General features: G+C 44.8%; 1 protein-coding gene across 2 annotated transcripts in view; it reads left to right on the top strand.

The window, feature by feature from the left end:
- RBM33 (RNA binding motif protein 33) overlaps positions 1–22,489 on the top strand; it is an 83,864-nt gene that overhangs the window by 16,435 nt on the left and 44,940 nt on the right. For both annotated transcript variants that reach the window (XM_081038818.1, XM_081038819.1), the window contains exons 5-9: positions 353–665; positions 10,183–10,354; positions 15,574–15,782; positions 17,851–18,127; positions 21,224–21,282. In XM_081038818.1, coding sequence (XP_080894944.1) covers positions 353–665; positions 10,183–10,354; positions 15,574–15,782; positions 17,851–18,127; positions 21,224–21,282 — 1,030 coding nt within the window. The remainder of the gene's footprint in view (positions 1–352; positions 666–10,182; positions 10,355–15,573; positions 15,783–17,850; positions 18,128–21,223; positions 21,283–22,489) is intronic.

A 22,489-nucleotide genomic window follows, 5' to 3' on the forward strand; every position in this document is an offset into this window, starting at 1 on the left:
TTTCAAATATTAGGAAATAGATGCCATCCTTTTTATTCTGCTGGTTAGAGTGAAATACAGTCTATTTGTTTTCAGTCCTGAGCTATTGCCAGTCAGACCTATTTCCCCGTCCGTTTGATGGGATTGTGTTGGTCACGCAGCTGATGGTAATGGGGTGCTGTATGCAGCAGGAGTGGGTGAGGCCGGCTCAGTGCGGCGCTGAGCTCTTTTTTCAGTCGCTGTTGGGAGTCAGTGTATTTATCAGACCCAGAATAACTTTTCACCCGTCAGGTAAGTCTGAGTAATTTCTGGAATAACTTGCTCTTGAGCTCTACTTTAAATGAGCATCTTTTTTTGTACTTTTGTCCTGTAGATCTCAGGGTGTCACAGTTAGTCTGAATACCACATCTGGCCTGGTCACATCATTCGAACTGTCTGACAACGCCAATGACCAGTCTGGAGAGCAGGAGTCCGAGTATGAACAAGGAGAGGATGAGCTTGTCTATCACAAATCCGACGGGTCTGAACTGTATGCTCACGAGTACCCTGAGGAAGGGCAGTACGAGGGCCACGCTGCTGAGCTGGCAGAGGACCACATCGAGTACGTGGAAGAGCCAGAGGAGGAGCAGCTGTACAGTGACGAGGTGTTGGACATCGAGATCAATGAGCCTTTAGATGAATTCACAGTAAGTCTCCCTCCTTTGTGCGGCCAGAGAGAACATGGCTGCCGGGGCAGAGGTTTCCAGACTGATTTGAAATCTGTTTCCCTCCCTTGGGACAGAGGGAAATTAGACCTTATTATCACTGTCCGCCAGTCTCTTTATCTGAGCTATGACAAACTTTGTGTTGACAGCTTGTTTGGCCGGAGGTAATGCTCCTTTGTCATTCTGGAAGGCTGCACAGAATCGTGACCTTGAGGATTGCACCCTAAGGAAGAAAACAGCTTTGTGTGCTGGAGATACACTGTCAATTGTTAGCAGTACTTAATGCAGAGCTTTTATCCAGGCTTTAGACAAGATCTGATAAAGTCCTTCTAAGGTGAAAAGATTATTGACCTGCTAAAGACATCTTTTAGGGGCTAATATTCCAAAGTGATTGATGTCCTGTTCATTCACCCTTTCTGTAACGGAGAACTGTCCAAACATGAATAAAGAGATGAGAGGTTAGTTTAGGAAATGTCACACATAATTTGTTATCTGTAATCAGGAAACCAAGATGGTGCTGATTTTTATTTCAGAAAGATGATTTGGTGGTAGCTTTTTTTTTTTTTTTAAGTGGAACCATCAAGAAAGGAAAAGGTGCTGGTGAAAGGTTGCTCATCTGTCTTTAGTGATTCATCATTAAAAGAGATTTGTTTCCCAAACAAGAACTTAATGACATTTGTGCAGGAAGGATGTGAGCGCCATGGCTGCAGGAGAATCTTAAGGTTTTCAGGGCTCAGTTGCATTGAGGGGCAGTGTAAGCGGGGCGCTGGGATGGGTGGAGGCGTGCAGTTAGGGGCTGCACGGAGCTCTTTGGCAATGGGTCGCTCTGCCCTCTCCTTTACGTTCTCATTCAGAGCCAGCTTCCTCTCGAGAAAAAAGTTCAAAAATTGCTGAATTTTGGTCAATGATATAGGTGTAATGTAAGGCTTGCGGCGAGATAATGAAGCTAAGAGAGGCAGGCGGGTTGAGAAAAGTGAGTGCTTTATTCTGCGCCCCCTGGCGAGGTTCACCGCTCTTCAGAAGGGGCCCATAATGTCGCGCCCAGGGCAGAGTGAGGGAGGCATATATGCGATTTTGGGGGAGGGGGTGGCTGAGTGAGGTGGCAGATGAGCAGGCCCCCCCAGCGCAGATCGGGCGCCAAAGGCTGTCTGGAGTTGTTTATTGCACCAGGGTCTGCTGCCTCTTCCGGAAACGCCAGGGGCCCCAGTTTCCGTCCTGTGAGGAGGGGTCTGACTTGGCAGAGGGGAATGACTTGGCTCCCGGCCGCTTTGACCATGCCCGCAGCTGACCTAACATGTAAGGGAGTAATTTTAAAGGGGATCAGTTGTTTTAAGTGGAACCTTAGAATATTTAGTTCCAATCATGATAGTGTTTAGCTATCTCAATAGTTATTTTTAAAATTTGATTCTTTTGAATGCCTTCTGTTCCGTAGATACAGTTTTGGTAAATGGAGTCCGTCAAAGGCATCGTGGGTGCTTGTTCTTTCGATGATGGTGATGGTGTGTCTTGGAGCTTCGGGAGCGCAGACAGCTGTGCTCTGCTTTGCCGATGTGTCTGGCTGCCCCTTAAAGTGGACGCTAATTTAGAAGGCTGCTTAGAAGTGAAGCCAGGATCTTTTAAAGTTGTGCCTACTTATTCCCTAGTTGTAGCATTTTATTTCCACTATTCATCAGTAAAATAAGATGATTGACTAAGTGCACTTGGGTCCCCTCCCTTGTAAATTCAGGAGTTCAGCAAATGTTTACTAATGTCATCCTAGCCCTGGGGACACAGATATTGTTCAAACCTGAAACCTAAAGCATGGCCCTGCCCTCTGTGAACTTGGGATTTAGTGGAACAAGTCACAGTTGGAAGGTGTTTGATGTGTGTGTGTGGCCACTTGGGGGGGTGTCTCTCACTGTGGTGGTCCTGCAGTTGTGCAGAATTTCTAGCGAGTGAGGAATTTCCTTCTCTTGTATTCCATCATGAAACTTGGAGTTACATTTAGGCCCCTGGTAGTATAAAATCCAACTTAACTGTCCAGCCTTTTGTGGTCTAAGATTCAAGTATCAAAAAAGAAAAAACCATGTTGCAATTCAGTATGCTCACAGTAGTTTTCCACATTAAAATGAATTGTTTTTTCAGAATTAAAAAGAATTACTTAGAAATTCTGAAAATGTCCTAATAATTTCACAGAGTTATAAACTTCAAAGATGTTTCTCTGAAAATAAGACCTAGGCGGACCAGCTCTAATGCATCCTTTGGAGCAAAAATTAATACAAGACCAGGTCTTATTTTACTACAATATAAGACCGGGTCTTACATTAATTCTTGCTCCAAAAGGTGCATTTGAGCTGATGGCCCGGCTATGTCTTATTTTCTGGGATACACGGTATACATAGTTCAGCGTCTTTCTATGAGCAGTGTCAGCTCACCTCCCCACATCTAGCTTTCTAGCCACGGTCATTCTTTCCTTTCTTCCCTGTTTCTCTAAGATTACTGGTTTCTTTATTGTCATCACAAAGGTAGAATCCAGCACTTCCTCTTCTGTGTGCAGAAGGCAGGTGGACTCACTCTGTGCAGTGCTCCTGCCTGGCTCTGGGTGAGGCCGTCGCCGTCTCGGCTGTCACTCGCGCGCACACTCAGCCATCACGAGCGCCCAGTCGGTCGTGTCCTCGTGCGGCCCAGCGTGTTGTAGTTTATGAGGTGATTTATTTAGCCGTGGCTGCATGGCTTAGTTAGGAGTGCTCACTCATGCTCTAACGCTAGAATTGAGCGGACCTGGGTAGTTCTGTCTTCCGAGCTCACCCTTGGAATCCCCTGGAGGGACTGTGTGTGTCACGGGAGAGAATGAAAACCACAGGCTTTTACTGTTGGAGGGAACGCTTGCGCATGTGAAGAGCCTGAAAAGTTGGTGAACTAACTTTGGTTCCCTTCCTACTGGCCTCAAAAGTCCGAAGACCTAAGTGTGCAATTTTGCTGGTCCTGTTCTTGAGAGTGAATTGGGATTTGATTTAAAAATTTGTACTCTTGTATTAGGAGGGAATGTATTGCCTATTATTTAACAAAATACTAGAAATTTATTTGTCGGGTGATTTATACTTTTAAGCACAGTTTATTTAGCGCCTTTAAAATGAACGTAGTGAGAGTTCATAAAACACTGTTCTGTAAAAACAACTTCAGGTTGATAATTTATGTAAAGGGCAGCAGCCTGTTGTTTCCCACTGGGAACCTGGTGGTGTAGACCATTGAAGTGTGTGTTGGTTGGAATTTTTGATTAGTATTGTCTGGCCTCACTTGTTCTGCTCTCAGTGACTCATGGCGAGTGACGGTTTGTTTGATCAGATGCTAACAACTTCTTGTGGAAGGTAAAATGCAGTGTCTTCAGATCGACTTGAGAGACAGCTGTGGGCACTAAGGTGGTTTGTCACCTTCACTACAGCTGCTTTTCCCTGGGGGCTGCAGGAGCCACTGCTGTGTGCTGTGCAGCAGTTGCTCAGGTTCCCTGGCATGTCCACTCTTAGTAACGTGCCTTGTGACCGACCTCTACTGTTCAGTACATCGCATGGCCAGGGCGCTGGCAGTTCAGCGGCCCTGGGCGGGATCAGATCTTCTCACTAGTTAGTTGTGTTGCAGGAGCCCTTCTTTCTCCTGGTGTCGTCCGCAGCCAGCTTGCCTGCTTCCTCCCATGTGCCCTCGAGGGCCTCCTGCTGCTGACACACCTCTTACATTTCATTCAAACCTGGATTCATCCCTCTTACTCAAGGCGGGGCTGGTGGACAGTGATTGTAACATGCGGTTGGCAGTGATGCCCCAGTGTTGAGTAGAGTGGCCCGTACTTGCCTTGTCTTCTGGTGCCGTGAGAATGGTTCGCATTGGGCACGGCTCCACTGCCGGACTGCTTCCAAGCTGCTTTATGCCAGCACAGACACTTCCTTTGGAAGATTACGTTTCCTTAGTGTGGCTGTAACGAGCTGTTTCTCAGGGCACCTGGAGTCTGGGCAGAGCTCCTGTCAGTAACCTCGGCAGCTGGGTCAGCACACTGGGCTTTGTTCTCATTAGCAATGTTTTTGTGCCCCGTGCCCTCTGCTGTCAGTAATTGCCATGGAAAGCTTTGCTGCACTCACTAAGCATGAGGCAAGAAGATGGAAAGTGCTTTCCCCAAAAGCTGTGTGAGAAAAAGGTGTTTTTCTCTTTAGCAGCTGTTAGAGTGAAGAACTCGCGGAGAGTGAAGAACTCGCGCAGGCTTCTGACGATCGCGTTGCTGCAGATGAATTAGATGAGATTGCTGGTTCCAGCTTGCTCCCGAAACAAGCTGTTCGTTCATCTTTTAAAGGGTCCAAAAGTTTGCTGGGTGGTTTTTCTTCCAGATTTAAAATGAGCATTTTTTCTTTAGTGAAAAGTTGATACCTCTCTTCTTTGAACTAAGAGTGTAGTAAAAACTGGAGCTTTTTAGAATCTTTGGGCAGTGAGTTTTGGTGAGCTGTGATTTTCAGATAGCTGTTTACCCTGTAAGTGTTCGAATACTTTAAATGTTTTTATAGGGGCGTAGGTAGAAATCTTTTGAAATCTGATATGTTAGTGCTTTGCAAGGAATGCTGTCATTATTTCAAATCCGTTAACGTTAATTAATGTTGACCATTATTCAGATAATACCACCAGGCATTAGGTATTTTGGTGCAGTCATAGGTACTGAAGAAACAAGGAGGATTGAGAAGCTTGGTTCCTGCCCAAGGATCTTGCAGCCTGGTAGAGGAGAGAGAAGACATGTGGGCAGATTTTTGTGATGTAAACACAGGCAGGGGTAAGACCTCCCAGGACAGGCTCTTCTCATACGCGCTTTAGGAGCTCACAGGGGGGTTGACTCCTTCTGTGTAGTTTCATGTCCTTGTTTGTTAGTCTGTGGGATGTTGAAGTTGTAAAATTAATTTCATTGATTTTATAATTTAATTAGTTGAATTATAATTGTTTTTCATATAGTTCTTTCAGTATTTTAGGTAATAGTCTCCTTACTGGAAGTGACAGGGTATGGCTTGTAGAGCTAGATATTTCAGACTCCGATTCCTGAACTGTAGTCATTAAAATATTAAAGAAAAACGGGGTTATTATAAAAAAAGTGTTTATTGTGCCTTCCATTTTCAGTGTCTTCTGAAGAGAGAGGTTGAGGGGGAGAGAGAGGTGTCTTTGCAAGAACATAAATGATCAGACAGACCCAGGCTTCGAGTAAATGATCTCATAATATGTGTGAGTTAATAAGGAGGGGCAACTCAGACATGTGTACTTAGAAAGGATTAATCATCTGGGGAAAAGTTGGCTCTCTGCCTTGTGCCTTATGCCTATATGGATCTCAGATTCAATAAAGATTTCAATGTGAAAAAAATCAAAATACACGTGTGCACGTACACACACCAAACTGTCTATGTATTAGAAGAAAACATTTTAATACCGTGTGTTAGCTTGAGGCTTACCTGTAAAACCGAAAACTCACCTGAACAGTAGAAGTGTCTCACTAGTGTCACAAAATTCCGGAGGACGTTTCAGATCTGGTTTGGCCTCCAGGTAGGGGGTGCCCAGGCTTCTTCGACACCTCTGTGGTACGAGTCCACGGCTGTTGCTGTCACCGTGGTCCCCATCCAAGCAGGAAAGCACAAGGGCCCATGCCTGCTCTTTGAAGACCCCCCGAGTTCTCATACACCACTCCGTGACCGTTGCATGTATCATGCCTTAGACTCCCGGCTGCAGCGCTCAGCAAGGGAAACTGGGGACCCCGCGTTACGTTTCGGTGTGTTCACCTAAACCTGGGACTTTCATTATTGAGGGCGTGACAGAGAAGGAGTAAAACCGAGCACCAAGTGTTCTCCTCTTCTTGGTATTAGGTCTTTTTAAGCCATGAGTAAAAGAGTCATCTGAGCATGTGTAAATACTTTAAAACACTGTAAACAAGGTCAGATAAGTGACAGATACGGGCAAGTATTTACATATGAGCCTAAGATTTAATATATTTAGTATATAAAGTTAACATATTCATTCTATAGTATATTCAGTAAATACAGATGAGCATTCCTATAGAAAGGGTAAATAATGTTAAAAAGTAACCCCAAAATAAGCAAACGACCAGTAAGTATGTAGAATATATTCAATAAAATAAAAATTGAAATTGAGAATTTTAACCTATCTTCATTTTGGCGAAAATCAAAATTATTGGTCAGGTATACTCTCATTCTGTTGGAGGACCATTCGGGATGTATCGACTGCTGGGACACAATTCCCGTGGGCCTGTCGTGCCTCTGTACGTTCTTGTGAGCAAAGCAGCGCTGCCTGCCCTTTGTTCCTGGCTGTCTTTGCAGGGACGTTTGATACACAAACAGCCTTGAAAGACACAGTACCTTCTTCCAGAGTAAGGGGATGGCATGCTTCCTGCTCATCATGCGCCTCAGGTTCCTTAAACTCGGGCTTCCTGTGTGACACGGCCCCCGCGTGTAGGGTCACCCAGGCCTCCTCTCCCTGTGGCTTGTGGGCCAGCTCCCGGAGCCCCCAAATGCCACTGTTGTTGTTGAAAGTAATGAAGTGTGCTAGTCTCTGACCAGGGGCCTCGTGTCACGAAACAGTGGCAGCCGCCTTACTGGCTCGTAGAAGGGGCAACTTGAGGACCCGTCTCTGTTCTGGAGTCTCAGAAGCCTTACCCAAAGTCCTTGCTTTACTTCACTTGGACGGAGTTCCCCAAGTTCATCTGCGCGTGTCCAGAGCTGTGCCTGCCCCAGGGGTTGGTTGGTAGACGTCTCCAGAGGGTTAGACAAGTGGTGGGCTAGTGTCACCGGGGGCTGGGGACAGGGCATGTCTCTGTGGGACCTGGAAAGAGGCTCGTGATGTGGGAAGTGAACAGAGCCAGGTAACAGAATTCCTACCCTTAAGTTCCCCCAAAGCTTGGCATATCGGGGTGTGTGTGTGTGTGTGTGTGTGTGTGTGTGTGTGAAAGAACCATCTGGATGAATAAAGACAAAAATGGGAATAGTGATGACCTTAGATTGTGGGATTATTTTATGCTTTGTACACATATTTTCACATATTTTAGCTATGAGCAAAATAATTTTTATCCACAGGGAAGTACAGGGTGGTGATAATTTGGGCCCTTCATTCTGGAAGGCACAGAACGAGGTTGCATCTGTTTATCTCCCGTGACTTACAGCTGCCGTAACTCTCACACGAAATTTCCTAGGGGTTGTTTTCAATATAAACCTGTTTATAGAGCAGAAAGTTAGAAACTCTAATCCAGATGAAATAGTTGATCGTTTTCACACCCCCTCTTAGGAGGTGAATTCTTTGTTTTTTTCTTTTAAGCTATATGTCCCCTAATTTAATTTTAAATTTAGTATTTAAAAATTTTTTTAAAAATTCACTCATCCATTTACTTTTTACCTTGATTTTGCTTCTTTGTGTGTGGCGTGCAAATTCTTTGTAATGCTGTTGGCGCTCAGGACTTTTATTACTGTCCTTGGAGGCGGGGGAGGGCTGGCTTGTTCCTTCCTCACAGGGAGCCCTGACTGTGAGGCAGGCAGAAAGACGCTGCTGACAACTTGTGTGCACGGTGCCATTTGAGGAGCGTGGGCCATTTCAGTACCTTCTGCAGGCTGTGCTTTGGGAAGGCTGTCCGCCTCCTTTTTTAGAAGTCTAAATAAAGTACACAGTCCTCAGGGAGGAGTAACAGTTTTAATTTGTCACAAGTACCTGTGTTTTGGTGTCTTCCTCGTTTCTGACCCATTTTCGTAAACGCCTGCAGTGTGTTGAGGAAGCTGCAACACTGCTCCATCTTGCCTCCCAGCGGCCTGGCTCTGGGTTGCTTAAAACGGGGAAAGCATCCTGCCGTTTTCCAGGTGACTTCATTCCAGGATCTGTACTTAAGTACATATGTGTATCTGAATTATGGAACTAAAAAGTAATTTCCCTTTGAAAAGCCTATTTTAGGTGGCTCCTTTTATTTAACGAATGTTCCTGCTTGGTTAATACAAAGAAATCACTATACTCAAAACAAATTAGAAAGATCTAATTATAAAGACTGAGAACCCAGCCTTTCTAATTATACGGCCACATCAGTGTGGTGATGCCATTGTCTTCAAAAAGGTTTAAAAGCCTTGCTCTTTTAGATCGTTGGGGCACATATAGGGGAAGGCATGAGAGAAGTTTTGAAAATCTTTGCAGTATTTACTTTTGAAATTGTGATAACATTTGCATTCAGTGACGGGCACAGATCTGAGGTGTTCAGGTCAGTGTTTTGACACAGGGGTACCTCTGGGTTACCAGCCTCCATTAGGAGGAAACAGGTCTGTTACCCCAGGAAGTTCCCTCGTGATTCTTTCTGGTCCTGACTCCTCAGAGGCAAACACTGCTCTTATTTCTGTCCCCTTCACTTACTCCTCCTATTGTAGAATTCTCTTCACGTAAATGTAACCATGTGCTGCGGCATGAGCTCGTGTGGTATCTGTTTCTAGCTGCTTCTGCTCAACACAGTGTTTCTGAGACTCGTGTGTGTCAGTAGTTCATTCCATTTTGTGGATGTACCGTATTTGTTCATTCTCCTGATAATAGATATTTGGGCTGTTTCCAGCTTTTTTGTTATTATTAATAAAGTAATTCTACAAATTATTTCACACATTTTTTTTGTAGCTGTGCCTTTTCCCTTGGTATTAACTAGGAGTGAAATTACTGAGACAGGATAGAATTATGTTTGATTCTTAAACTGCCAGGTGATATAAGGTAAAGCTGGTTTTAGTGTGAAGAAGTGAGTGATGAAAAAAGTGGTTTTGCTGTGTCAGTAGTCTGAGCCAGAGGCAGTGGTGAGCCAATTCTAGACAGTGGCATGGAGTGCAAAGGGAGAAGAGTGATGGAGGGAAGGTTTGGAGGCTGAAAACAAACCTGGCCTCTAGCAGGTGGGCCATGAAACTTGCCTGGCAGTGAAAGTCAGAGTAGCTGGGTCAGGACTTACAGGAAACCTCCAGCTTGTGTAATGGGAAGGAGTACGCTGTCATCTAACGTAAGTGACAAGGTGGGTTATGTGCTGATGAGCTCATGGGACTCTGGTGTTAGTTTCATTAATACATCGAACTCTTCTAGAATCTGGAGCAGACTCGAGGCCATCGGGGCATTTTGGAATTCTCACGTTTTGTTCTCACAAGTGTAAGTGACAGCGGTACATAGGACTTTGTATGTTAGGCACATGCAGGGTTTGAACATTTTCTAGCACTACGTTTTTAATGTCTGAGATTATTTTCTCCTGGAATCAGTTTAATGTTTCACTTGGCCTGATAACAGGACATTTTTGCAGTGCTTTTACATCTTAAAGGCTCTTATCTATCTAGATATATATACATATGTATATATGTGTGTGTGTGTGTGTGTGTGTATATATATATATATATATATAGAGAGAGAGAGAGAGAGAGAGAGATAATTTTCTTCAATATTTAATTCGAGTGAATATGAACTCACTTTTCCTCCCTTTTTGTTTTGTGTGGCTGCAATGTAGGGAGGTATGGAAACTTTGGAACTGCAGAAGGAAATAAAAGAAGAATCAGATGAAGAAGATGATGATGATGAAGAATCTGGACGATTACGTTTCAAAACAGAAAGGAAAGAAGGAACAATTATTAGGCTCTCAGATGTAACTAGAGAGAGAAGGAACATTCCAGAAACTTTGGGTAACTTTTTTTTGCCTGTCTTCTATCCTTCTTCACTCCCATTTCAGCTTCCTCCATAGTACTGTTAGGATTAATCAGATAGGTAGAATGGTTGCCTTTAGAGACTATCATGCATGCCATTCAGAGGCGGATGGTCTGTGTCAGGCTAGAGCTGAGGTAAGGTTCTGTGAAAGTCATTCTATAAAAATGACTGTCTTCTGGATTCAAAATATTAGAATAAAATACCTATTTCTGAACTAGTTTTTCTTTTGGCGTCTGTGGCCTAGACCTACTCTCAGTGTACCATGTAGTTCCTGGCTGGCTCTGGGAAGGTGGTGGGGGATGGGACAGGGCTGTCGGACCCTTCCTGAGACCAGCAGGGTTGCCAGAGCTACTTCTGGACCAGACGTTTTTTTGTACCTTTCAGCATCATTATAGCCATCTCTTCTGTCGCGCATCTCTGTTAAGAAGACAGGGTGACTTGTTTATAGACATAGTCAATCGAGTGGCATTCTGAGGAAACCCCGCTCGATCGGAGAGGCCTCCAGCAGGCTGCTGCTGCTCTGCAGAGGGAGAGTCTTCCTCAGTGTGGGCCTCTTCTCCCCCATGGTGTTTTCCAGTATCCCTTGCAGAGAATAAAGCAGGTTCTCACATATGAGTGAGCAGCACAGTCACCCAGCAGGCAGGGTAGCACCCAGATTCCTGGACCCACTGCCAGCTCTTCTGATTCACAGGTTGAGGGTGGAGCCCGAGAGGTGGCTTTCTGATGCCTTCCCAGGTGGGCGGAACGATAGAGGGCTGTCCCTGCTCTCTGGTCCCCGGTCAAATAACAATCAAGAAACTTAGTTACAACTTAGTAACTAACTGTTACTTTTTAACACCATTAGTTGTAGCTATTTTCTGTTAGAAACCTAAGCATGTGTCTTGAAGTGGCAGAGACCAATTCTGCAGTTCTACATGAGGACACTAAGCCCCCAAGATGTACAGGTTAACAGTAGTGAACCAGTCATACTCTGTTCCTTTACTAAGTGAGCTTCATGGAGAGAGTTGTGAAATCTTACCGCTCTCCACTTTTGCCTAGGAAATTCCTAGACTTTTCTCAAGTTATGGTGTAAAGTTGGTCTGAACCAGGACAGCATGGTTTCTAAGAAAGAGGATTTGAAGTTGCCCTTGGGTGAAAGGCGATGAAACAAAGGTCTCAAAACAGGAGGATGGGAAAAAACAAAGTGTCCTTCAGCAGGTAGACTCCGCTCAGTCTTAGGCTGGGGTAACGGACTAGGCAAAGCTGGTGCCCCGGCGGAACACCAGAGGGCAGTGGGCAGCGGCTTAATGGGGAAGTGGCACAGGGCCTCATCACCTTCCTGCTGCTTTGTTAGCTGGGCATGGCTTTGTTACAGTAACTGGGGCGCCAGATGTATCAAACCCTCACTGGGATACCGGGGGTTCTAAGGAGGGCAAATCACTTGCCAGTCGCCACTAATGGGGGAGCCTTTCCCCTCGGCAGCCAGCTCCCTGTATGCCATGGTGGGTTTCGTGGCCCTTGATGCTTCTGCCTCTGCCCACCCCTGGTCCTCAGCTGGGGTCATCTCTGTCCACTACCTTGACCCGAGCACTGACAGTAGTGAAATGTGCAGCTTCCTGTGTTTGTGATTTGTGTTTCATTCCTATATCTCTTTCTTTTAGGACCTCTGCTCTATCTTATCGTTTTCCGGGTCACGTGTGCTGCCTTCATTACAGAGCCTGTGTAGAGTCTCCTCTTAAGGCCTCTGGCAGCTTTGCAGTCGTGTCATCCTGAGATGCTAGGCTGGGAGGGGCTAGTGGTGGGCAGGTGGGCCCCGTTAAATATGGGGGTGGGGGAGTTCTGAGGTCCTTAGAGACAGAGTGGCTTAAGCATAAACAGTTTGACCATTTACCATTGTGTAAACATCAAAAAAAGAGGCCTTGAATGCATTTGTGCAGAATGTGATTATTTGGCTAAATAACAGGGCAGATGAAAATGGGGCTTCAAGTACCTTTCTCGGCTGTGTTTTTGAGCCCTAACCTAAGGAAGCTTCGTGTTTGGAAACATGCATTTTCTAGTGACTGAAAAGTTAGGATTATTCCCAGTTTAAAAAGGATTTCTCTGTCCGTTTGATGATTGGTTTCCTAAAACAGTGAGTTCTCTTATTACTTTAATAGTTACTCCCCTCACCTGAACAAAAGATTAGTTTTATATATAGAAAAGTATTTATTGAGAAAGAGAGGCTGTTACAGTATTTGGTAAGCTAGAAATTTGCATATTTTTTTAAATTAATTAAATTTATTGGGGTGACAATTGTTAGTAAATTTACATAGATTTCAGGTGTACAATTCTGTATTATATCATCTATAAATCCCATTGTGTGTTCACCACCCAGAGTCAGTTCTCCTTCCATCACCATATATTTGAAAATTTGCATAATTTTTTAATTTTCATTTTCTGTGCTCATAGTGATAGAAATGTTAGTTTCAGGTTCTGTATAGAATAACTTTTCATTTATTGGTTTGTATAATGCTGTTTACCTATGCTTTGTAAGGGATTCAGAATATCTTGCTAGATCGTCTCATATGATACAGATTTTTGACACATGTCTTAGCATTTCGCATACAAATAAATACAATTCTTTGGTGAAATCATTGATTAATGTTGAGAACACTTCTCTCTTTAAAAGAATGAAATAATGTTCATGCGCCCCCATTTCTGGGCTGTTACTCTGCAAGTGGGGTAGCGTGTCCTCTTCAGAATATAGCAGGGCATTTGGGTCACTTATTTCTCACATTCAAATATGTGATGTCACCCTTAAATGAAGACCACTAAGTCATACAGGTGGCAGTCTTGACAGTTACAGAGCCTGCTACAAAGCTTTGTGTTTTGAATTCCCATTGGTTTAGGAGGAGAGTTTTGGGCTTTCAGCTCAGTTAGGATCTTAAACAGTGAGCTTCTTCCTCAAGCAGGATCTGGGAGTTAAACCTCACAGAAAATGTGTCTGTTTCTCAGTTTTCCCAAACATGGTACAGAACTCCATAGTTAGGAGAGAAATGTGTCCATGACACCTCAAGGATGCTGTAGGGCGTGAGGGCTTTTCTCATAGAATGCAATTGAGAAGGGTTTCTGAAATGTGTGTAAGGGAATGATTTAGTTTGAGTGGAAATGTCAAAAGCCATCTCTAAGAAGTGGGTGTCACTGACCAGTCTCCCGAAAGTCAGCTCAGAAGTTCAGAGCTTCCAGTTCTCTTGCCCTGGGGCGGACCTCAGTCGTCGGGGAAAGCAGTACAAGCAGCGAGTGAGACCACATTTATTTATTAGGCTTGTTTTCATTACCTGTGAGTAGGCATCTAGGTTTTGCAATGTTCTGTTTCATTGGCACGTGTATTATGTTAAATTGTTTTATTGCTTTAGCTTAAGGAATATTGCTGTGATGGCCACATAAGGTTCTCTTTAATAATACCCTTAGTTAATTTTGTTTAAGGCATAGGATCTGTGGGAAAAATGTTTTCATCTAGTCATAAGCAGTCTAAGATCGCTAGTGCCGGCAGTAAGACTGCTGTTCTAAGTCTACACAGTGGTTCTTGGACTTGAAGCTTTTGCTGGTTTCTTGATTCAATTATCTTGTAAAAAAAATCCCTTCAGACTATCTTTTGTTATTTTTATTTTGCCGAATAAACTGTGTGTTCTATAAATATGTATTAGTACAACTATTGTAAAATTATTTGTATGTAAATCTGTTTTTCTTAAGCACATTTTAGAAAGGGACAATACAGTGTAAAACTTCGTTACATTAAGCTATATCTCTTTACTTCAAAATCTGGACATAGTTCAGAAAACACTTAAAGGGAAATTAACATTTCAGTTGAAGTTACAAATGTAATTTCCATCCTGTCATATTTTGGTGACCTCTTGTGACAGCTTGTCTCAATTGGAGGAAAGCATTTTTACTTGCTGATTAAAGATGTCATTTGAAACCATTTTATTACTGGGGATAGTGAAATTAATCTTGACACGTAGAACCACGAGAAAAATAATTGCTGATTCACCACATAGAATGTGTATGTGAACCAATCCTGTAGTCGAGATTAGACTAAAAGTGTGTGCTTGTTCAGAAGAGATTAAATTTTCTTTCGAATGGGGTCTAGATTCATTTGAAGGGAAGGGGAATACCATAGAAACAATTTAAAGAAAATGAAATGCGGCTTAGAGATTTTGGAAGAGTTTGGAGATGATTATGGAATCTGAGGTAGGAGACAAACCGGTAACATTTAAAATGTACCTGTCACTGTGGAAGAAGGTATAGGTATGCTTACGAATTCCATGAAATCTCTGGAATATATGCATTTATTTATGTTAAGACGTGTTATCACAATAGATAATATTTTTAAATAAAGGAACCGTATTTGAATGTCACCTTCTTTTCTTTAAGGAATTTAGAATAATGTGCCAACTGAAGTTTATTAGGGCCCACGTGCATGTTTTTTGTGTCCCCGAAGCATTAGACAGGCGAGCACCTACTAGCTGCCCCACAGATGTTGGCATCAATGGGTTTCTCGTCTGACTTTGGTCTCATTTGACATTCAGGCTTCCATGTCAGACTGCATGCATATAAGTCTTCACAGAATGAACTGTAGTTTTTTTTTATACATAAATCTGAAAACGGGGAACGATAGTAGTAGTAAATGGGTTTTCTATTCTTTGTGAAATTAACTCTATTTGACTTCAGAGTGATTTCATTAGTAGTTTTGTTTTAAAATCAGAAGAGTCAGGAATTTGTTTTATATATTTTTGGGGTCTCTGTGCCACTGTGCATTAATCATCTATTTGACTAAGAAAATTGTAGGACTGGTGGGACAGGTCCTGAGCGATGTCATCTGCTGTCAGTGAAAGAGAAAACGATTGCAAATGCCCAGCACTACAAGGGCTGTGGTTTACCTGCAACTTCAGCCCCTTCTTTTTAGCTTCCCTCAACACATTTTAGGGTCTCAGGTGAAAGTACTCGCAAGTTTACTTATACAGGAGACACTTGGGTTTTGCCCCCAGACGAAAGCGTGCCTTTATTCAGCAGTCTCACTAGTGAATGAGCGTTCGATTGTGTCCTGCTAGGTAGTTATTTATAGTGGATGAGGCTGTTCCCAGAGTTTCATTGTCACGTATTTCTTCTCTGTTTTCTTCCTGTGTATCTCGTTCAGGCTTTTTGAATGCTTCTAACATGTCTGCATCTTTTCACATAGAACTGTCAGCGGAGGCCAAAGCTGCGTTGCTTGAATTTGAAGAAAGAGAACGACAGCATAAGCAGGGACGCTACGGTTCCCGGCGGGGCGGGCGGCGAGGAGGCTCCCTCATGTGTCGTGGAATGGGGGACCAGAGGAGAGAGAACAGTGAGCGGGGCCGGATGAAGGACCACAGGCCCGCGCTGCTCCCCACACAGCCTCCTGTCGTGGTAATGCTTACAGTTCTACTGGGAGAAACTTGAGGACAAATGGAATAAGCTTTTGTGGGTATTGCGTCTTGTGTTTATCGCTTAGTCCGAAACGAAAGTTCAGTAATAGGAATAATGGCTACTGTTTCTTGATAGTCTATAATATGATTCTGTTCTCTGGTATTCAGGTATTAAAAAAAATCATTCTGTACACAACTGCTTGTGAAGAAGATAGTACTAAGAGACTTGCTTCCAAAAGAGATAGGAACCACAGACGAGCCTTGCTTTTATCTTTTGCTTGTAGAGAAGTGCTTCTCTCAAGCGCACCCTACTTAAAATAAAGGAATTTGTTACGTACAGAATCTAGGACAGAATCTAGCTGTCTGTCTCCCACTCTTCACCGCCCGAGGTCTGGAAAGGCTGTTCTTTGCTCACGTCTCTGCTTCTGTCCATTTTCACCTTGGTCTGGGCTCTGGTCTTCTCCTCTCTGGAGTGTGCTCTTGGGATCACTGCCTCACCTCTGTCCTTTCCTGTTGGACCACACTCTGGGACCTTGGGCATCACCCATGAGTCCCCGCTCTTGAGCCTCTCTTATTAGGGGGTCTGAAACGGGGTGTGCTCTCTTTTGGTGGTGCCCCTTCTCACTCCCCTTTTCCGTCAGCTGCATTGTTCTCTGGGCTTTGTCCTCTGGCCTCCTTTTCGTTGGCGTTCTCACTAGTCCTTGCCACCATCTGCTGTCTCCCTGCGAGTCTGAGTCTCTAGCCCTGACCTCTCGCCAGCTCGGAGTGTGTCAGCTGCCCCGTGGCTGTGCACACGGGTATCTCACAGGCCCTAAACTCCTCCTGCTCAGACCCAGGTGCCTCGAGCCCCTGCTGCTCCTGGGTGCGTGGCCCGTGGCGTGCCCGCTCTCGTTCTGTTCAGGTTCAGCTCAGCTGGTCCTGGCCCTGCAGCCGCCGTGCTGTCCGCAGGTGGCCTGGTGAGGAAGGCACCCGAGGCCCCTCCTCATGTGCCCACGTGCGACCCGCACATGGCGTGAGTTAGAGGGTGGACACTGGGTCCTGGGAGCATGTGTGGCTGCGGGTGGCGCCGGGGCTGGGCAGTCCTCCCTGTGGAGGGTGGGTAGGAAGCCAGCCAGGTCTCAGAACTCTGTTTTGTGACTCGTCCATACTGCTTTTCCTCAGACCGTGGCCATTGCTCCCACTCACCTCTTGCCGTAGCCCGTGACGTGGCCAGTCTGCGTCCATCTCCTTTCCCCTCGTCCATTGCTCACGGCTGGCGATAGGCTGTCCGCCAGGCCGGCTGTGTGAGGGACTCCTCACTGTGCACGTCCACGTGGCGCAGTAAGACCCTCACTGGGCCCCAGGAGCCTCCGTGACCGGGTGTCATCCGCGGGCGAACAGTCAGTACTTGCCCACCGCCTGTCGGGGGCCAGTTTGACGGGTCGGCAGCAGGACTCGGGCCGCCAGCTGCTCAAGTGCACGTGCAGCCCCGGTGCAGGAGGAGCACAGGGAGCGCCCAGCTCCCAGGATTGTGGGCAGCAGGCAGTTCCTTCATGCTGACCTTGGGTGCTCAGAGCAGCCTCAGGGCCTTGGCTTCCGCGGGGGTGTACTGTCCACACCCTCGCCTCCCTCCTGGTGGGGGCCCCTGCTGTCCCCGGCAGGTGTGTCCGCCCGCCTCCCGTACTCCCTGCCTGGTACATCTCTTTCCGCCTTCCTTCCCAGGTCAGGCGCCACCTCTCAGCAGCGTCTCCCAGTCCCCTCCTCCCAGGGGAGTTAGCGGCAGACCTGGCTGTCAGCCACAGCCCGGGGCAGCTGTGTCCTGTCCCCAGTGCGGTGCTCTGCTCCCTGGCTGGGTTGTTGGCCAAGCCGAGGTGGTTTCCTTTGGAACCCATGCCTGGTGTTTGGGGGCTGCCAAGGCTCCCCTCTCGCCCTGGGACGGACACCTGGGAGCCGGGCAGGAGCCCTGGGGATCAGGCGAAGGGAGCAGCCAGCTCTCTCTGCTGCCTCGTGCAGGTTACGGTTACGTAACAGTTTTGTCAGCGTCCATGTTCTGAATTTGACGTCTGTGCGTTTGTCTTTTGCGGTTTCAGACGCACTCGCCGCGGTTGATTCCCCCGCCGCAGTCTCAGCCACCGCCACCGCCGCCGCAGCAGCAGCCAATCAGGAGCCTATTCCAGCAGCAGCCCCTGCAGCCTCTGCTGCCCCTGCAGCCTGCGCACCACCCCTCCCCTCCTCAGGGGGTGCACATGCCGCCCCAGATGGACGCCCCGAGGGTGCTGATGACCCCTCCTCCCGGGGCCCCGCAGCAGCCCAAGAACATACACATCAACCCCCACTTCAAAGGGGCGGTGGTAACGCCTGTGCAAGGTATGTGTCTCCTTTGCTGGTGTCAAGTCCCTCTGGCCATGTATGTGCTCAAGGTCCAGTGTTTGTGGGGGGCCTGGAGGGCCAGGCCCGTAAAGATGCTGTTTTGTTTTCTGATTGTGTGCAAAGTGCTGAGCTTAGAGGGCGGCTGAGGCATTTGGGATGCCTGGTGGGAATGTGGTCCCCGTGAGCCCGTGGGGAAGCATGGCCCGTGGAAGTGGCCTCCCACCCGTGCCGCTGCAGCCAGTCGGATTGGCTGTGACGGTCTGCGTTGGCAGCATCTGTTGTTGTGTATTTCCTTGTAAATTGGCAGTCGGTAATGTGCGCAGATTTCAGCAGCCTAATAAAAACAGAATGGTATCAGAACACCGACAGGGAAGCTCTGAGGAAACCCCAAGGTACCCTCTAGGCGCGGCAGTAGTGCGCCTGGGGAGTGAGCAGCCTCCCAGGTGTAGAATGCAGGCCTGGCACCCACCGCGCCACCGCCTTCAGGGAACAGAGCCAGCCAGCGGCTTCCAGGCAGCAGCTCTTGCGCTGCTAGGACCAGCGAAATGGTTTCCCGTCAGGAGCTGGTGCTCTAGTGCCTGCCATGCTCCTTCGCTGACACACCTTTGATCCTGAGATGTGCTGGTGCAGCAGCGCATTGTCCCTGCTGGGCATACGCACCAACACTCTGAAGCCCTCGTTCATTCAGTGGTAAGCGAAGGAGCTGAAGTAGAGAACACAGTTCTCTTCAGAGGCTGAGTGCCTAGCTGTTGCCCGTGCTGCAGGTCTGGGGGAATCGCTTTGTAAAATTAAGGGATTCCCGTCTTCTCCTGGTGGCATGTATTTTATTGCGAGGATGAAGAGTGTCCCATCATATGTTACTTAACCAGTTTTGACAGAAATTTAACTTGTTCTTCAGATTTTCACTTTTACAACTATTGCAATGAATTGAAAACTTAATCTAGTCCGTTCATTAACTACATCAGACAACAGAAAATATAAATATTAAAGATCAAATAGAGTTCAAGGATCAGCTGGAATGATCTATTAACAGATCACGTTGGAAGCTCTCTCCTGGTCACAATGGAGAGGGAGGCAGATGGGTAGAAGTGCCCTCCTGCCTGTAGACCCGCTGGACCACTCGGCCCAGGCAGTCTCAGTGGGCGAGCTCTGATCAGCCCCCTCACTCCTGTTCTCACGCTCTCTGGGCAACTTTCTTTTTCTCTTCTTTCTCTTGTTGCTTTTTATACTTTATTTTTAAACAGTGCCAACAATCAAAGCTTCTTTCTGTGTGAGGCATCTTAAGTATAATGGGAGTCCTTTGTGGAGATCTCTCTTAGATTTCTTGCTCTCCCTCCCCCCAGTTCAAGAGAGTTTTATCATTGTTATCTTTCATTATACTGGAATTATTTGACAGGAATTGATGTTTAAACCCCAAGTTTAAAAATCAGTGGTATGTATTGTTGAACATCTGGGTATTTTATATTTGGTGCTTAGTTTTAAAAATGCTGTCTTTACATTGTTCAACATGTAGTTTCTGTTTTCTCACTTTCATGATAATCTTTTGAGGTCAGAGATACTCTGGTTTTTTCTTTCTCTGCTTCACAGTCTAGTGTTTTGCTTCAGGTATACAATCAATGTACCCCAGTGCCTGTTAGCTTGCTGTGTGGGCTTAGGGGCTGGGTCCTATTTTGTATATATAAAGTCTTGTAAATTGACCGACTCTCATTTTGAAATTCTGACTCATTGGGTTAGACTCTCAAGAGAAGGATGGACTTCTGCGTTTTACAAAATTTTATCAAAGTAGTTTTTTTGAGTCCCACTTTGTTTTTGACCAAGCAGCCACACAGGCCCACGCACACTGTTATCAAAGTTGGACCCATGGACGTGTGATGTAGTTACAAGCCCCAGGGGACAGAATTCCTTGAGTAATCATAGATTAAAAAATCGGTTGTCTCAGCACCCTGTCTTTCAAGTAATTTTGATTGGCTTTTAAGCTGTGCGATTTCTGTATTTCTCATTTACCAGAAACTCCTTAAATTAAAAATATGTTATGTTTTTAATATTATTATATAATTTATATAATGTTATATAATTTATATTATGTAGTAATATTGTATAATACTACTATATTTCTGATTTGTAAGTTATATTATCGTCCTCGCTCTGTCCTCACTTGGTCATTGGGCATGTCTATGTCTTAACCTCCCCTTCCAAGGACATCAGTCAGGTCCACTCTCAAGGCCCTCCCTCCAAATACAGTCGTGTTCTGAGCTCCTGGGGTTAGGACTTCAGTGTGTGAACTTGTCAGCCCGGAACACCTGACACTGAGCACTTACTAGCTCCATGCGGCAGCACATTTCAGTGAAGATACAGCACGCCACCTTTTGGCAGTCACCCCTCAGGGGAGAGTTTTTGTTTCTCTAAAATCAAGAGCAGTATATCACATAAGTTTTAATAGCTTAAACATGACTGATTTAGCCCCAGGATGTCAAGCTAAGATCTGCCTTCTTCCATATTATAAAATGTCTGTTTTAAAATTATTTGATGCCTTGTTCTTCTGGTAGATCGATGGGAATTCTGCTTGGTTCAAAACAAAACAAACACAGAGTCCTGGCATGGCAGCCTGTTCTTTGTAACACCACCACAGACTTCTGTGTTTTCCTTTCTCTGCCTGTCCCACTTTCTCCTGCCTGCCTTCTCACTCTCTCATGATTCTAGAGGGTTTAGATTTAAGTTTGTATTTGATTGGCATGGGAAAATAATAAGTAGGATTTGATAGCCTGGATAACCTGGGTGTGGGTATGAAAAACACAGTTTTTTTATTTTAGAGGAATAATATCTTCTGTTGCAAAATACTTTAATTCTAAATAGGAATTCACTGTTGAAATTTTAAGCTTCTGCTTGTGCTATATTGTATGAAGACAAAAGCTCTACTCTCCCATTTTCCTTTGTGGAATTGTAAATATTAAACACTCAAGTGTAAAGTGAATATAGTTTATAGATTGTGCACATTAGATGTATTTTGTAGTCAACTTCGTATATTGTATTCCTTCTCCGGTGGGTTTGGGTGTGCAGGAAAGCGTGTTTGTAATGAGAGGTGTTTTTCTACAGTGCCCTTGCTGCCTGTCCCGAGCCAGCCGAGACCTGCCGTGGGACCCCAGAGATTCCCAGTGAGTAGCAGCTGCTCCTTCTGCTCTGAGAGGAATGAGCACACATTTACTAAGAAATATTAATGCAGCAAATACAAGTGGGTCCAGCTGAATATAAGTTTAAGGATTTGTAAATATTGGCCATCATTTTTGCAGTGGAAAATGTTTGTTAAAAGCTTAAGGTCAGTGGGTTTCTGAGAATGGAATTAATTTTGTTTAACTGTAAAATTGTTGAATCAGGATCATCAGTGGAAATGCCCTTCATTTTAAAGAGTATGAATTTTGATTTTATTATTGCCTTATGTTAAGTGAGGAAGTGCCTTGCTTTATTACAGTGTGTGCATGTGGGTGGGCACATGTGTATTTGTGTACGTGTGGGTATGTGTATGAAATTCTAGGGAATAATGATGAGATCTCTACACTTGTTTTAAAAAAACAACAACCCTGGAAAGTCTTAATGAGCCATCGGTTTTATCTTTTAAACTGAAGGTGTTCTCTTTAAAATATCTTTAGAAGAAAACACATATTCTCCCCCACACACACACTTTCCTGTACTTTCCATAACTTTATTCTTGACATGTCTTAACTAGAAGAAAAATGTCCCTTAAATAGTTGCATCTGTTTAGGTAAATTTTGTTTGAGTTTTTGGTTCAATTTGTAGTTTTTCCATGGTAGTATTAATCAGTGAGAACGTGTTCTTTTTTAAAACAATGTTGACGAAAATGGACCAGACAATAACATTTTAATGTCATTTGTATGTAAGAAAATGTAGTTTGGTTTAGGTCCAATAATCTGATCAGAAATACCTAAACGACCTATTAGACTGGAGCTATGATACTTCATTTCAGTAGGTGTCTTACTTATCACATATGGCATTTTAGCAAAAGGGTTTTAATGATCTAGATTATGGTCAGAAGATTATTCAAAAATAGTCAGTGTTGGGTTTAAGGTTCAGAGATTTTTTAAGAAACTTCCTTGATTTGTAGTTATTTATGAATTATGATATGATTTCTAACACTGATTCTTACTGGTTTCATTCCCTTACATTAGCTAATTTTTTTCTTTAAATTACTTACCAACTTGTAAAAACTAGTTGTTTTTTAAAAATTAGGTGATAACTTATTGAGCACAATTTCCTATTTGAAGCACTTGTCTAAATAGCTAAGATGTATTAATTGCATTACCCCAGGATAAGCTTATAGTCATTAGATACACTTCTTCTGGTGAG

Source organism: Rhinolophus hipposideros (genome assembly GCF_964194185.1).
Source record: "Rhinolophus hipposideros genome assembly, chromosome: 25".
NCBI lineage: Eukaryota > Metazoa > Chordata > Mammalia > Chiroptera > Rhinolophidae > Rhinolophus > Rhinolophus hipposideros.